The sequence below is a fragment of the Myotis yumanensis genome, unplaced genomic scaffold (assembly GCF_028538775.1).
Source record: "Myotis yumanensis isolate MYYU_CA2020_CCGP unplaced genomic scaffold, mMyoYum1.0.hap1 SCAF_15, whole genome shotgun sequence".
NCBI lineage: Eukaryota > Metazoa > Chordata > Mammalia > Chiroptera > Vespertilionidae > Myotis > Myotis yumanensis.
Window position 1 is genome coordinate 1,348,024 of NW_027223766.1, and position 17,271 is coordinate 1,365,294.

The 17,271-nt window shown below is 45.1% G+C and overlaps 1 protein-coding gene across 4 annotated transcripts in view; it reads left to right on the plus strand.

Annotated features, from left to right (window-relative positions):
• The first annotated feature begins 236 nt into the window (after positions 1-236).
• NBN (nibrin) overlaps positions 237-17,271 on the plus strand; it is a 46,575-nt gene continuing 29,540 nt past the window's right edge. For 2 of the 4 annotated variants that reach the window (XM_070392779.1, XM_070392780.1), the window contains exons 1-7: positions 237-379; positions 2,325-2,455; positions 3,562-3,710; positions 3,923-4,082; positions 5,855-5,958; positions 15,359-15,476; positions 16,062-16,255. In XM_070392779.1, the coding sequence (XP_070248880.1) occupies positions 343-379; positions 2,325-2,455; positions 3,562-3,710; positions 3,923-4,082; positions 5,855-5,958; positions 15,359-15,476; positions 16,062-16,255 (893 nt within the window). In that variant the 5' untranslated portion in view covers positions 237-342. Of the gene's footprint in view, positions 380-2,324; positions 2,456-3,561; positions 3,711-3,922; positions 4,083-5,854; positions 5,959-15,358; positions 15,477-16,061; positions 16,256-17,271 lie in introns of those variants that run through there. The other 2 variants (XM_070392778.1, XM_070392781.1) reach the window with 2 other exon arrangements.

Below are 17,271 nucleotides of genomic sequence, written 5' to 3' on the forward strand. Positions count from 1 at the left end.
TAAGTTGTGGAAGGCCTTTTTTCTATTCTACTCAGTGATTAGTATGTTAGTGTCTTTAAGTATGAAGTTTCCTTGTGTTGCTTTGTAGTTAATTATAAAGCTACTTCCCTTTACAACCAGAAAAATGCAGATAACCTAATATTGGCGAACACACTTCCCTAGAGACTGCGCCATCCCCTCCCCGCCACCAGGTGGCGACCGGGCGCCGCCGCCTCCTCCTGCGCAGGCGCAGTCCGCGAGCAGGCACGTCTCGGAGCCCGCCAGTTCGCAGGCGCCTGGACCGCGCCTGACTGGCAGCTGAGGCTGCGCAGCCGCAGGTCGCCCGACACTGAGGCCGGATTCATGTGGAAGCTGCTCCCGGACGCGGGCTCGGCCCGAGGTGAGGCGACAGGGAGGTGACCGAGGGCCGACTTCCCAGGGCCGGGCCACGGGGAGAGGGTCTGAGAAGCGCTTCCGGCTTGACCCCGCCCCTGTCGTCACCTTCCAGCGACGGCGGGAGGCTGTGCGTCGGGCGAGGGGCGGGCGTCTTGGGGGCGGGGCGGGGCGTCTTGGGGGGCGCGGGCCGGGCTCTTGGGGGGCGGGGCGTCGGGCGCGGGGCGGGCGTCTTGGGGGCGGGGCGGGGCGTCTTGGGGGGCGGGGAGCGGGCTGGTCGCTTGTCCCGGACCCATGGTCCTCGCAGCCCTTGGTGCGGCGCAGCCCGCAGGTTCCCAGTTGGCCCGGCCGCTCTGGGGACAGCGGGCCCTGCGGGGTGGCGGCCGCCGAGTGAGTGTCGGGCGTCGGCGGGTCCGGCGTGAAGGGACCGCAGGCGCTCGCTGTGGGAAGCGGAGGTGATGGGACGCTGTCTGCTTGGAACACCCAGGACCCGGTTGTGCTGTGCGCGCCAGGCGGTGGGGAGGGGCACCTGTGGGGACGGGCACCTGCGGGGACGGGCACCTGTGGGGACGGGCACCTGGGGGGACGGGCACCTGCGGGGAGGAGCACCTGCGGGGACGGGCACCTGGGGGACAGGCACCTGTGGGGACGGGCACCTGCGGGGACGGGCACCTGTGGGGACGGGCACCTGGGGGGACGGGCACCTGGCGGGACGGGCACCTGCGGGGACGGGCACCTGGCGGGACGGGCACCTGGGGGGACGGGCACCTGCGGGGACGGGCACCTGGCGGGACGGGCACCTGGCGGGACGGGCACCTGGCGGGACGGGCACCTGGCGGGACGGGCACCTGGAGGGACGGGCACCTGGGGGGACGGGCACCTAGGGGGACGGGCACCTGGAGGGACGGGCACCTGGCGGGACGGGCACCTGGCGGGACGGGCACCTGGAGGGACGGGCACCTGGCGGGACGGGCACCTGGGGGGACCGGCACCTGCGGGGACGGGCACCTGGCGGGACGGGCACCTGCGGGGACGGGCACCTGGCGGGACGGGCACCTGGAGGGACGGGCACCTGGCGGACGGGCACCTGGGGGGACGGGCACCTGCGGGGACGGGCACCTGGCGGGACGGGCACCTGGCGGGACGGGCACCTGGGGGGACGGGCACCTGGCGGGACGGGCACCTGGGGGGACGGGCACCTGGGGGGACGGGCACCTGCGGGGACGGGCACCTGGCGGGACGGGCACCTGGGGGGACGGGCACCTGGCGGGACGGGCACCTGGGGGGACGGGCACCTGCGGGGACGGGCACCTGCGGGGACGGGCACCTGGCGGGACGGGCACCTGCGGGGACGGGCACCTGCGGGGACGGGCACCTGCGGGGACGGGCACCTGGCGGGACGGGCACCTGGGGGGACGGGCACCTGGCGGGGCGGGCACCTGGCGGGACAGGAAACTGGGGGGCGGGCGTGCTCCCTGTGCGCTGCTCCTGCTCGCTCCTGTGTCACCTGCGTTTCATCAGCTGCCTCCGAGTTCCCACGGACCTCAGGTTTCTCGCAGCTGTGTTTCCCCTTTTCCCAGGGGCTGTCCATCCATCGCGTTCTCAGTCCATCGCGCTCTCAGCGGAGCACATTGACCGAGAACCAAGCAAATCGAACCGCGTGGTCGGGCAGGGCGAACCGCGTGTTGGAGCCGCTGCGGGAAGATTGTCGCGTTACATTTTGCCAGGAACGTGGTCGAGCGTTCACGCTGCTCAGTGTGGTTTCCCGGCTAGTTAGCCTTCTGCGTCCTTAAGTGAGACTTACAGGAAAAATACGTTTCCTTTAGGAGCCATTGTTACCATTTAAATAGCAAAATGGAGCTCTTTCATCGAAATAACGCCCTTCCCCTGTACGTAGGGGCGCGCGTGCGCCCGCGTGCGTGCGCGTGTCTCAGTGTCCACCCTTCTCCTAGGCCCGCGCCGCCTGCTGACCGGCGTGGAGTACGTGGTGGGCAGGAAGGGCTGCGACATCCTCCTGGAGAAGGACCCGTCCGTCAGCCGCAGCCACGCCGTGCTCGCCGCCCGCTTCCCCGGGACCAGCCTGGTGCGTTCCTGGCCGTCCTGCTCGGGCTCCGGGGGGTCGGGTCCGAGTGCCTCGCTGTGTGTGGAGGGTCAGCACCTTTTACTTCCTCAGCTGTTAGGTGTTGTTCTTTCATGTTTTTATTCATTTTACAGAGAGGAAGGGAGAAGGGGGGAGAGAGAAACCTCGGTGAGCAAGGAACGTGGCCCACTGCCGCCTACACCGGCCCTGGGGAATAGAACCGGGACCTCTTGGTGCAGGGAGGCCCAACCAACCGGGCCACGCCCGCCGGGGGTAGATTTTTTAATTTAAAAAAATTAAATCCATTCTGGCGGCAGTACCAGTGGTATTTGTTTATTTTGATATTTGAAGTTTCTGTTCCACTATTTGACAGTTTAATGATTTAGAAACTCAGGAAATAGAACATCTTTATATTTATTTACTTAAGCATTCATTGAGTCTCACTGTGTGCCTCGCCTGGGGATGGAGCAGTGAATGCCCTGAGTTGAAGGGTTGTGCGGCCCTATGAACACAGGTATTTCCCTTGCAAGGTGGGTTCGCACAAGGGTCCTGTTATTAGGGAAAATAGCTGTTGCTCATGCCCCACAGCTCCTTTGAATGGCTTTGAGTTTGGGTTGGTTGGTTGTTTTAATTACAACCTTGGGTGATAAAAGTGCTAAACCTATATATAAACAGTTGTGCTCCTTATGCTGGTGGTTAAGAAATAAAAACCATTATTTTAGCAAACACTGCATATCAGCAAGTACTGAATCTATTCAGTGATATTTAGGTTTTGTGTGTCTATTCTTTTTTGTTATCCTCACCCGAGGATATTTTTTCCATTGATTTTTAGAGAGAGTGGAAGGGAAGGAGGGAGAAAGAAGGAGGGAGAGGTGGGGGGGAGAGATCAGTGTGAGAGAGACACTTGGATTGGTTGCCTCCCACATGCCCCTGATGGGGCCAGGACCGGGGCCGGGGATCGAACCTGCAACCCTTCAATTCCAGGCCTGATGCTCTGTCCACTGAGCCACACCAGCCAGGGCTGTCTGTATTCTTATAGGTATAGAAAAACATTATTGTTCAATAGTGACTGAGTTGTAAAATACTAACTTATTTGATTTTTTTTTCAGAGTCAACCACATGAAACCCCTGTATTGACAATAAAAGACAATTCTAAGTATGGTACCTTTGTTAATGAGGAAAAAATGCAGAATGGCCTTTCTCAGACTTTGCAGACAGGGGACAGAATTACTTTTGGGGTGTTTGAAAGTAAATTCAGGTAAGAATTTTAAAAATTGATATAGAAGTGGAGTGCTTTATTTTGCATGAATCAGATTCTAAAGGACACAGCAGTTTTTTCTTGATTGCAACTTCAGATTTAGGTAACAGTGATTTTATTAGTTAGAAATCTTAGTAATACAAAAAAATTAAAATAGCACCTGTTTAAAGCTCTCTACCTACCACAACTTTGTGACTCGTTTTCACTTACAGAGTGGAGTACGAGCCTCTGGTCGCGTGCTCTTCTTGTTTAGATGTCGCTGGGAAAAATGCTTTGAATCAAGCCATCCTGCAGCTGGGAGGACTCACTGTAAACAGCTGGACCGAAGAGTGCACCCACCTGGTCATGATGTCAGTGAAGGTCACCATTAAGGTAGGTCGAATGCCTTGTTGTTATGCTGAAATGAGTTCTGTGAATTTAAGCTTCCCCACTCTACACAGTTGTTTTTAAAGTCATTTACTTTAAACCCATCGGAATTGTTAGTTGTAGATTTATATATGCCAAACCCATGCCTTTGTATAACATTTATGTCAGATTGGCTTTTTGGTAATTTATTTATTATATGGGACAACAGAAGCACCTAAAATTATATTTCACTTTTGGATTTAGCATTTTAAACAATGATTTACATCATCTGTTCACCAAGAAGTTTCTACAGTGTAAGGCTAGTGTTTTCAGCCTGAGAGCAACTGCCAGTCTTCAAAATTAGCATCTCCCACCTCCTCATCCAGTTGTCTTCCTCCAGGCTCTGTCGTCTCGGGCTCTTTTATTTGGTTTAAGGCCCTAATCACAAATACTTGCTAAGTTCTTGTAGTTTAATATTGCCCTAATGTATCTCACAATCGAGATACGTTAGGTATATACTTTTAGAAGATGCTGAAAGTATTCATGAAAACAGTGATGTATTTTGGTATGTTTTCAGGTTTTGCATCTTCATCAGATTTGGTTATGTCCAAACTAACTGAAGAAAGACATTGGGAGGGGACTCATCTCCCTTCATTTATTTATTGTTTTTACTGATTTTTAGAGAGAAAAGGAGAGAGAAAGAGAGAGAGAGAGAGAAGCATCTATGTGAGAGTGAAACTGCCTCCTGTACCCCTCACTGGGGATGGAGCCCACAGCCTGGGCATGTGCCCTGACCAGGAATCGTACCAGCAACCTTCTGGGGCACAGGACAGCACCCAGCCAGCTGAGCCCCACCGGCCAGGGTGCTCATGTCCTTGTAAACGGGCTGGTTGTGGATGTGCAGGATTGCTTTAGGTTAATATCCATAGTGAAAACCAACAAATATTTAGAGTCCTTCTTTAGATGATAGAAAAATCTTTTAATCTATAATTAATTAAGCTGGAATGTGTGCATTATAGCCACCCAGGGTCCTAGAGAAGGGCTTGCTGCTCAGATTGAACCTCAGGTCAAACTTGTATCTTGGGATGATCTCTGACCAAGGATCACGTCATCTTTATGAAATTGATTTATAAATTCAGCAGAGTACTAACTTACGTTAGTACACCCACAGATACTAGATTCATAAATCAGAATGTCCACTATTAGTTTACAGTAGGGATGCACCCTCACAGTGATCAGAATATGTCTGTGTGGACTCTTCAGATATCAAGGTATCTGAGAAACACAAAAGGGAATCATGCCCTTGCTTGGTGGATATGAAGTGGGAGCTGAGGCTGTGACAGTCCCGGGAACTGTCACCATTCACCAGAGCACATGCTAGTCCAGTGATGCATCTGACACCGTGTGTGGCTCTCGACACTAGCGTCCTGGATAGTCACCAATAGAGGCTAGTAGATCCAACCTTCTCAATATCTCTGATCAGTCATGTGCCAAAAAAGAAAACCTTGGCCTTACTTTTTTTTGGTAACATTTCCAGAAGTACAGACAGGTTAGCTTATGTTTTTAAAATCATTGAGTGTTAGAACAAAATAAATCTTAAAGAACATTCAGTTCAGTTTTTATAGGGATTTGTAAATTAAGAAATGACTGAATTGACTTCTACTTTATAGATTATGGTTTCTTTATAGAGCGATGAGAGGGGAAAAGAATAGAATAGCCTCTTTGTAGTCTGTAACTTAAAACTTTTATTTAAAATGAGCTAGCAGGGGTATATGTATTCACATATGCTTTCTTCTTAGACAATATGTGCCCTCATTTGTGGACGTCCAATTGTAAAGCCGGAGTATTTTACTGAATTTCTTAAAGCAGTTCAGTCCAAGACACAGCTTCCTCAGATTGAAAGGTATTTTGTGTACTTTAAATATAATAAAGCATGGCATATGAAGTATGATAGCACTAATTTTATTTAAGTTAATCTCTCTTTATTGACTGTTTCAGGATGTAAGGTTATAGTTCAGTTTTATTAGTGAAGATTTTTTGTTCGTATGTAAAGAAAGGATCCCTGAATTCTTTTTTGGTTGTTTATCTTGGTGAAACAAATGTTATGTGTGTGCTAATATTTAAAGAAAAGCACTGAAGGCTAGTGAACAGCGAGGGGCCATACGCAGAGCGCGTGTGCCAGTGCCAGGTGTCCTTGCTCGACGCTCCCTGGACCGTGTGGTGCAGCAGCTGCCTGTCCGGAGCCACTGGCCCCCGGGGGCAGTCACAGCCCTGGCCTGGAGCGCCTTTCTCCTGGGACTAGCACCTGTCCTGCTGAGGATTTGGGTGTTTAACTGTTGGGTACTTTAAGTAATAGTGTATACAGAGTCCGAGCACATTGCCTGGCATCGTGATAGGGGCTTGCTGAAGGAAATGTTGCTCATCACAGTATCTGTGGAGACTGCTTTATTTATTTATTTAGATGCTTTGCAGAATTTGTGAACCCCCAGGCTAAATGGTTTGGTATTACAGTGTTTGAAGTGATGTAAACTGGTTGAAGAGGAAGTTGGGGTTTTTAGATTGCGTGATTAAAATGCTGTGCTAAAATGGTGGGTGTGTAGTCGTCTTAGCACAAGGGCAGCTGCTTAAAATATGTGTCAGAGATTATAGTCTAAATCAGTGGTTCTCAACCTTCTGGCCCTTTAAATACAGTTCCTCATGTTGTGACCCAACCATAAAATTATTTTCGTTGCTACTTCATAACTGTAATGTTGCTACTGTTATGAATCGTAATATAAATATCTGATATGCAGGATGGTCTTAGGTGACCCCTGTGAAAGGGTGGTTCAACCGCCAAAGGGCTCTCGATCCACAGGTTGAGAACCGCTGGTCTAAATGAAATAATAGATTGACTGCCTTGATAAACTCATAAGACAACTTTGAAGGGTTAAAAAATCTAAAATATGACTCAAGTTTATTATCTTATTACTAATTTTTAAATATCACTTGCTAGTTATAAGGTATTTTGCCCAGTTCAGGGTTTTTAGGGACTATTTATACCTGATAATACGTATCTGCTTTTAAAAGTAACTGAAAAATTTTCCTTTTTGTTTTTAATTTTCATTTGGAAGGTTTCTTGTATTTTATAATCTGGTTTAGCAGATAATGTAATGTTTCAGGACCCTGAAAAGAGGTTCTCATATTTTAAAACAGACGATTCTTCACCTGTTTTGAGTGCTAGATCCTGTGAGGACATGCAACTTCACTTACCCTCAACTAGCACAGTGTTCAACAGAATCACCTTGTCCTCCAAGCCTATCTGTGAACCTCCTTAGGGGAGTTGATAAATCTTATAAATCTTCACTAATGAAACTGAGCTATAATCTTACAACCTGTAGGATCGGCACAGATTAAACTGTTGTGGAATCTAGATCCCTTGGGAGTGGAGGGGCCTGTGAGGCCTCTGCTGCTGAGAATGCGTCTGAAGTCTTAGAGATCCTGGAGTTGGTCATTGATTCCTACCTACTGTTCCGATTCTTGGGTATTTTTGACTTTAGGTTCGACATAATTTTATTTCTGACTTCAGTTTATGACTTTATTAACTTAGATGCCTAAAATAAAACATTTCTGCCGTAACTCCAGATTCATTGTTAGCCAGAAAAGACTATTGCATTAGCCCTTGTTTGATGATGACAATCAGTAATCAAATTGTTAATGTTATTTTAAAATGCATATTTTCCCCTTAATCAGTTCCCACACCTACTGGCATCCATTTGATGTTGTTAAAGACTTATCTGACTCTGTACTCAACTATTTAACAGAAAAAGGGTGACATTGGGAAGTAGGATGGGTTTCCAAAGGGATGTGAAATATATTGTTGTGGCTTTTTATTACATAACTATCTTCTCTCTTAGCTCTGGGAAAAGATCCCACTAGTCCCGGGTTTGAATTGGGAAGGCGCACGGCAGTGCTCTTACCTCACAAAGGACCGTCCTTTTTGGTGGAGCTGTGGCTGCCTCTCTGCACTGCTGTCGGAGACGGGAAAACAGAGTCTAAGCGTCTTGCACCCAACCCCATGGTGCCAGCTTTATCATCAGTGCAACACCCTTGATTACAGTGGCTTTACAGTGAGCCTTGGATTCAGGGAGTGTCAGTGCTCTTAATGTTTCGTCAGCATTGTTGGCTATGCTGGGTCTTTTGCCTCTTTACATAAACTTTAGAGTTGTCAGTATCCACAAAAGAACTTACTGGTAGTTTTATTGGGGTTGCATTGATTTATAGATCAAGTTGGGATGCACTAACAGCTTGACAATGTTGAGCCCCTCATTATCCATGGACATTAGTCATCTTTGCTAGAAGGTAGAGGTAAGCTGAAAGGCTGATCACTTATGAATAGCTATAGCAAAATATCTGAGTGTGTAGAAAGTTGAAACCGGACTGATGAGAGGCTGAAGGATTATGTGTTGATTTTTCCTCTCTTTTCTTCTTTTCCCCCATGCCCATGGATTATAGATGTGTTTATAGCATTTAGAAATTTTATTTAAACTGAACAATAATATGTCTTAATTTCCTGCGCTTCTCCAAAGGGATCCATAACAAAACATTTATAGAAGTTCACAGAATGGAGTCCAGACACTGTTAATGCGCCTGTCCCCAAGCAAGCCCATGGCGATGGAATTTGATGGTTATGGTTAGGTCGCAGCCTTTGTAATTCATGTAACTTGAGTTCTATATACATTTAATTGTACCTTGTTATGAATCTCTACCCTTAGATTATTTCTAGAGAAATCATTTAGATACCTTTAATCATTTTGTCCCAGATAAAAACTTTTTAAAAATCCTATCTACATTCAAGGAACAGCAGCCTCCTGATCACCACACCCTCTGTCTGAGAAACAGCAGCTGTGTGTGAAGCCTCCCCCCACCAGCCAGACGAGCCACCACAGCGGTGAACAGCACGCACCACAGGAGCTGCTGCCAACTGAGGAGCAACTGCTACCACAACCGCCCAAGGAGCAACCACAGCCCGAGGAGCCCCTGCCACCCAGGGAGCAGCCACTGAGCGACTCAACATCTAGATATGTCGGTGAGATCAAACATGGGTAGACAAAGAAACCCCCAAAGGAAAGAAAAGGAGGACTCGCCAGAAAAGCAGCTAAGTGAAACTGAGGCATGCAGCATGACAGAAAAAGAATTCAGATTAAGGTCCTAGAATGCATAAACCTGATGGAGGAAAAAATCAACAACTTATACAAGAAGCAAGAAGAAACAGATGAAAAAATCAATAAATTATGTAAGAACCAAGAAGAAATGAAGAGTGATATAGCTGCAATAAAAAACACCATTGAAGTTTCAACAGTAGACTATGAGAAGCGGAGGACCGAATTAGCGAATTAGAAGACAGGGAAACAAAACACACCCAAACTGAACAGCAATTGGAGAAAAAAATTACAAGACAGGAGGAGAGCCTAAGGGAGCTATGGGACAACATGAAATGAAACAACATACGAATAATAGGGGTGCCAGAACAACAGAAGGAGGAACAAGACTTAGAAAACCTATATGAAGAAATAATATCAGAAAACTTCCCTGAGGTGGGGAAGAAAAAAGTCACACAAGCACAGAGAGTCCCAAACAAGGTGAACCCGAAAAGACCCACACCAAGACACATCATAATTACCATGGCAAATGTTCAGGACAAAGAGAGAATCTTACAGGCTGCAAGAGAGACGGAAAGTTACATACAAGGGATCTCCCATTATATTATCAAATGATTTCTCAACAGAAACACATCAGGCCAGAAAAGAATGGACAGAAATTTACAAAGTGATGCAAAGCAAAGGACTGAATCCAAGAATACTCCATCCGGCAAGGCTATCATTCAAAATTGAAGGGGAAATAAGAAGCTTCACAGACAAAAAAAGGCTAAGAGAGTTTATCACCACCAAGCCAGCAATGCAAGAAATGCTAAAGGGACTGGTGTAAAAAGAAGAAATAAAAAGCTCAGAAAGAAACCAGCAACACAAAAAAAGAAATGGCTACAAACAAGTACCTTTCAATAATAACTTTAAAGGTAAACGGACTAAATGCTCCAACCAAAAGACATCGAGTGGCTGAATGGATAAAAAAACATGACCCATACATTTGCTGTCTACAAGAGACCCACCTCAGAAGAAGAGACTCACACAGACTGAAAGTGAAGGGATGGAAAAATATCTTTCAGGAAAATGGAAATGGAAAAAAAGCTGGGGTAGCAATACTTATATCGGACAAAATAGACCTCAGTGAAGGCCATAACAAGAGATAAGGAAGGCCACTTCATAATACTAAAGGGATCGATACAACAAGAAGATATAACCCTGATAAACATATATGCACCCAATGCAGGAGCACCCAAATACATAAAAAAAAACTCCTGGAAGATATCAAAGGAGAGATCGACAACAATACAATCATAGTAGGGGACTTTAATACACCACTGACATCACTGGATAAATCCTATAGACAAATAATCAGCAAAGAAACAGCAATCCTAAATGACTCACTAGATCAGATGGACTTAATTGACATCTTCAGAACACTTCACCCCAAAGCCACGGAATATACATTCTACTCAAGTGCTCATAAGACATATTCAAAAATAGACCACATATTGGGTCACAAACAAAGTCTCCCCAATTTCAAGAAGATTGAAATCATACCAACCATCGTCTCAGACCACAATGGCATAATATTAGAAATAAACTACAATAAAAACAACCCAAAATACTCAAACACTTGGAAGCTGAATAGCATGTTATTAAATATTGATTGGGTTACCAATGAAATCAAAGAAGAAATTAAAAACATCCTGGAAATTAATGACAATCTAAACACAACAATCCAAAACCTCTGGGACACAATGAAAGCAGTCCTGAGAGGGAAGTTTATAGCTCTACAGGCCTATCTCAAAAAACAAGCAAAAATGGTAGTAAATCATCTAACTCTACATCTCAAAGAATTAGAAAGAGAGCAAAAAGAAAACCCCAGAGTGAGCAGAGGGAAGGAGATAATAAAGATTAGAGCAGAAATAAATGATAGAGAGACCAAAAAAACAATACAGAAAATCAATGAAACCAAGAGCTGGTTCTTTGAAAGATTGACAAACCTCTAGCCAGACTCACCAAGAAGCAAAGACAGAGGACCCAAATAAACAAAATCAGAAATGATAGAGGCGAAATAACAACAGACCCCACAGAAATACAAATGATTGTTAAAAAGTACTATAGACAACTCTACTCCAACAAACTAGACAACCTGGAGGAAATGGACAAATTCCTAAAAAAATACAAACTTCCAAAACTCAATCAGGAAGAATCTAAAAATCTCAATAGGCCAATAACTATGGAAGAAATTGAAGCAGTCATCAAAAAGCTTCCAGCAAACAAAAGCCCAGGACCAGATTGCTTCTCAGGGGAGTTTTACCAAACATTCAAGGAAGAACTAAAACCTATCCACCTCAGACTACTACAAAAAATTTAAGAGGAAAGAACACTTCCAAGCTCATTCTATGAAGCCAGCACCACCCTAATACCAAAACCAGGTAAAGACAACACAATGAAAGAGAATTACAGGCCAATATCCCTCATGAACAGAGATGCCAAAATCCTCAACAAAATCTTAGCAAATCGGATCCAGCGGTACATCAGAAAGATCATACACCATGACCAAATAAGATTTATCCCAGGGATGCAAGGATGGTACAATATCCAAAAATAAATAAATGTGATACATCACATAAACAAATTGAAAGAAAAAGACCACATAGTCATATCAATTGATGCAGAAAAAGCATTTGACAAAATCCAACACCCATTTTTGATAAAAACTCTCAGCAAGGTGGGAATAGAAGGATCATACCTCAACATAAAAGCCATATATGACAAGCCCACAGCCAACATCATACTCAATGGACAAAAACCTAACACCATTTCCCCTAAGAACAGGAACAAGACAGGGATGCCCACTCTCACCACTCCTGTTCAACATAGTCCTGGAAGTATTAGCCATTGCAATTAGACAAGAAGAAGAAATAAAAGGCATCCAAATTGGAAAAGAGGAAGTAAAACTGTCCTTATTTGCAGACGACATGATATTATACATACAAAACCCTAAAGACTCCATCAAAAAACTACTAGACTTAATACATGAATTTGGCAATGTAGCAGGATACAAAATTAACCCCAAGAAATCTAAGGCATTTCTATACACCAATAGTGACCTTTCAGAAAGAGAGACTAAAAAAACAATCCCATTTACCATCGCACCAAAAATATTAAGCTACCTAGGAATAAACTTAACTAAAGAGGTAAAAGACCTCTACTCAGAAAACTACAGGACGTTGAAAAAAGAGATAGGGGAAGACATAAACAGATGGAAGAACATACCGTGTTCATGGATTGGTAGAATCAACATCATTAAAATGTCCATACTACCCAAAGCAATCTATAAATTCAACACACTTCCCATTAAAATACCAACGGCGTATTTCACAGATCTAGAACGAATTCTCCCAAAATTCATCTGGAATAAAAAAAGACCCCGAATAGCTGCAACGATCCTGAGAAAGAAGAACAAAGTAGGTGGGATCTCAATACCAGATATCAAGCTGTATTACAAAGCCACTGTTTTCAAAACTGCCTGGTACTGGCACAAGAACAGACATATAGATCAATGGAATAGAATAGAGAACCCAGAAATCGACCAGAACCAATATGCTCAATTGATACTTGACAAAGGAGGCAAGAACATAAAATGGAGTCAAGACAGTCTCTTCAATAAATGGTGTTGGGAAAATTGGACAGATACATGCAAAAAAATGAAACTAGACCACCAACTTACATCATACACAAAAATAAACTCAAAATGGATAAAGGACTTAAATGTACGACGGGAAACCATAAAAATTCTAGAAGAATCCAAAGGCAACAAAATCTCAGACATATGCCAAAGCAATTTCTTCACTGATACAGCTCCTAGGGCACTTGAAACTAAAGAGAAAATGAACAGATGGGACTACATCAAAATAAAAAGCTTCTGCACAGCAAAAGAAACCATCAACAAAACAATAAGAAAGCCCACTGTGTGGGAAAACATATTTGCCAATGTCATATCGGATAAGGGCCTAATCTCCAAAATTTATAGGGAACTCATACAACTTAACAAAAAGAAGATAAACAATCCAATCAAAAAATGGGCAAAGGATCTAAATAGACACCTTTCAAAAGAGGACATTCAGAAAGCCAAGAGACATATGAAAACAAGCTCAAAATCACTAATCATCCGAGACATGAAAATCAAAACAACAATGAGGTACCATCTCACACCTGTCAGACTGGCTATAATCAACAAATCAACAAACGACAAGTGCTGGAGAGGATGTGGAGAAAAAGGAACACTCGTGCACTGCTGGTGGGAATGCAGACTGGTGCAGCCACTATGGAAGACAGTATGAAGTTTCCTCAAAAAACTAAAAATGGAACTTCCATTTGATCCTGTGATCCCACTTCTAGGAATATATCCCAAGAAACCAGAAACACCAATCAGAAAGGATATATGCACCCATATGTTCATAGCAGCACAATTCACCATAGCTATGATCTGGAAACAGCCTAAGTGCCCATCAGTAGATGAATGGATTAGAAAACTGTGGTACATCTACACAATGGAATACTATGCTGCTGTAAAAAAAAGAAGGAACTCTTACCATTTGCAACGGCATGGATGGAACTGGAGAGCATTATGCTAAGTGAAATAAGCCAGTCAATGAAGGAAAAATACCACATGATCTCACTCATTCATGGATAATAAAGACCATTATAAACTTATGAACAAAAATAGATACAGAGGCAGAGCTGCCTCAAACAGATTGTCAAACTGCAGTGGGAAGGCTGGGGAGAGTAGGGGGGCAGAAGCGGGGGGTAAGAGATCAACCGAAGGACTTATATGCATGCATATAAGCATAACCAATGGACATAAGACACTGGGGGGTAGGGGAGGCCAGGAGATTGTCAAGGGCGGGGGAAAAAAGGAGACATATGTAATACCCTTTGTAATACTTTAAGCAATAAAACAATTTTTAAAATCCTATCTAATAAAAGACAAAAAGGGTAATTGACCATACCTTCACTACGCTTCCCATTGGCTAATCAGGGTGATATGCAAATTAACCACCAACCAAGATGGCGGCCAGCAGCCACACAGCTGAAGCGAGCAGGAGGCTTGCTTGCTCCAGTGATGGAGGAAGCCAAGGTTCTCTGCCTGCCGTGGCCTGGCTCTGAGCTCCGAAAGCAACAAAGTTTCAATTATAGAAGCTAAACAAACCCCAGATATCTGCTTTCAGCCGGCCTTGGCCTCAGAGCTGGAGCCGGCTCTCAGCTCCAGTGATGGCAACAAAGTTTCAATTATAGAAGGTAAACAAATCCTAGAATAAAAAAATAAGAAAAAAAGGAGAGGCTGGGAGCTTCAGTCACTGGCCAGCCTGAAAACGGCCCTCAGCCCCTCACCCAGACTGGCAAGGCACCCCAGTAGGGATCCCCACCCTAAAGAGGATGTGACCAGCTGCAAACTGCCATGAGCCCCTCACCCAGGCTGGCCAGGCACCCAAGCGGGACCCCCACCCTGATCTGGGACACCCTTCAGGGCAAACCAGCCAGCCCCCACCCATGCACCAGGCCTCTATCCTATATAGTAAAAGGGTAATATGCAAACTGACCCTAACAGCAGAAGGACTGGGAATGACTAGTCACTATGACACACACCGACCACCAGCGGGCAGACGCTCAATGCAGGAGCTGCCCTCTGGTGGTCAGTGCGCTCCCACATGGCGGAGCTCTGCTCATCCACAAACCAGGCTGATGGCTTCCAGTACAGCGGTGGTGGTGGGAGCCTCTCCTGCCTCCTCAGCAGCGCTAAGGATGTCTGACTGCAGCTTAGGTCTGCTCCCCGCTGGCAAGTGGACATCCCCCAAGAGCTGCCAGGCTGCCAGAGGGATGTCTGATTGCCAGCTTAGGCCCAATCCCCCGGGGAGCAGGCCTAAGCCAGCAGGTGGTCATCCCCCGAGGGGTCCCAGACTGCGAGAGGGCACAGGCCGGGCTGAGGAACCCCCCTCCCCGAGTGCACAAATTTTTGTGCACCGGGCCTCTAGTAATATGATAATATAATAGTATTATGGAAATCAAACCTTTCTAGTGTCTAGAGAGCTATTCCATTTACCAATTTAATGGCATGTATACAGAGTAGTTTATAATTAGAATATACTTTAATTTTTTTTTTTTTTTTTACAGTTTTTACCCACCAATTGATGAGCCAGCCATTGGAAGTAAAAATATTGATCTGTCAGGACGGCAAGAAAGAAAACAGATCTTCAAAGGGAAAACATTTGTATTTCTGAATGCCAAGCAGGTAATGTTTTAAGCTAAATGTTCCTAAAGAAAACATTACACACGACAAATTAGTAGTGTTCCCAGTGCATTTTCTTTTGAGATTATGTGCAGAAGTGTGACATCGAGTACAAAACTCCCCAGGCACCAGCCCATGTTCATGTATGTGATTATAATGTTCCTTAATATCTGTCAGTTGGCCTATTAAGTTTATACAAATATGTAAGTTGAGGGTAAGGAGAACTGGTTTAAGTTCTAACTTGTGGGTTATTAAACAGGTGTTGAATGTCTTCCATGTGTTGAAGTGGGGTCCAGGGTTTCTATCACAGGGGGAACCCCGCCCATCAGCTGCAGGCAGTGTGGGGTCCAGGGTTTCTGTCACAGGGGGACCCCGCCCATGGGCTGCAGGCAGCGTGCTGTGCCAGGGCCAAGGTGCCTGTGGACCAGGGGTTTCTCAGAATGGAGGCGCAGACGGTCCTCTCAGGAAGCAGGACCGATTGTATGTCAGTTCTGTCCTTTCGCTTCCAAATCAAGTTCTTACAAGGTCTAGAACACACTCAGAATTCATTGTGGTTATTGTATTACTTTTTATTTTTTCCATTTTTAGCATAAGAAATTAAGTTCAGCAGTTGTTTTTGGAGGAGGGGATGCTAGGTTGATAGCAGAAGAAAATGAAGAAGAAGAGAGTTTCTTTTCGGCTCCGGGAACTTGTGTTGTTGATGTAGGAATGACAAATTCACAGCCCTTAATTTCTGACTCTCAGAAAAAATGGATTCACTCAATTACGGATATGCTCCAAAGGTACTTTGTTATTTGTTAGTAAAAATATGTGCAAGCAGGCGGTTTTATATGTGTGAGTTTTGGTGTACTCTACATAACAACGGAAAAGTATATACAATAATTATTGCAAAGATTTTATTATAGACTAGAGGCCCGGTGCACAAATTCGTGCACGGGTGTTGTCCCTCAGCCTGGCCTGCGATTGGGGCCATCTCGCTCAGTCCAGGGGCAGGGACTGTGGGAGGTTGGCAGGCCATTGGAGGTTGGCTGTGGGAGTGCACTGACCACCAAGTGGTCCTGCCCCCTGGTGGTCAGTGCACATCATAGCAACCCGTCATAACGGTCGCTTAGGCTTTTATATATATAGATGGTACTTGTATTTGGTTTAAGAAATATTTTTCTATTCATAGATCAGATTACTTACCTATATTTTTTATTAGTATTTTGATATTTTGTTTGGAAATTTGTTTTTAATCTACCCGGAATGGATTCTGTTTATACCTAAGCTCCACATGCAGGGGAGCAGTTTGTCCTTACCCTCCTCCGTGCATCAACACGCCCTCATGTCCAGCACCGCCTACACCTCGTGTCCACCAGGCCAGGCTCTCGCTCTGCTCTGCCTCAGAAGCACCCTGGCTGTTCTTGGCTCTTCACTGTTCCATGGACATTTTAGAATCAGCTTTTCACAAATCTTGTTGGGAATTTGATTAGGAATTTTATTGAAACCACAAATCAATTTGGGGAGAATTACAGTATTTATAATTTCTCTGTAGAGATCTTAAATACCATTTATTAGGTCTTCCTAGATATTACATATATTCTGGTAGATATTATACCTGTGGTAGGTGAAATACAAGTATATGATATTTCTTTAATTATATTTTCTAGTTGTTTACTGTTGATGGATAGAAATTCAACTCAAAATTTAGACACTGTTCTATCTCACCACCTTGCTGGACTCCCGTTGTATTTCTAATCATCTATAGTCATTTTTTGTATAAACCATATCTGTAAATAATGACATTTCTATCTTTTTT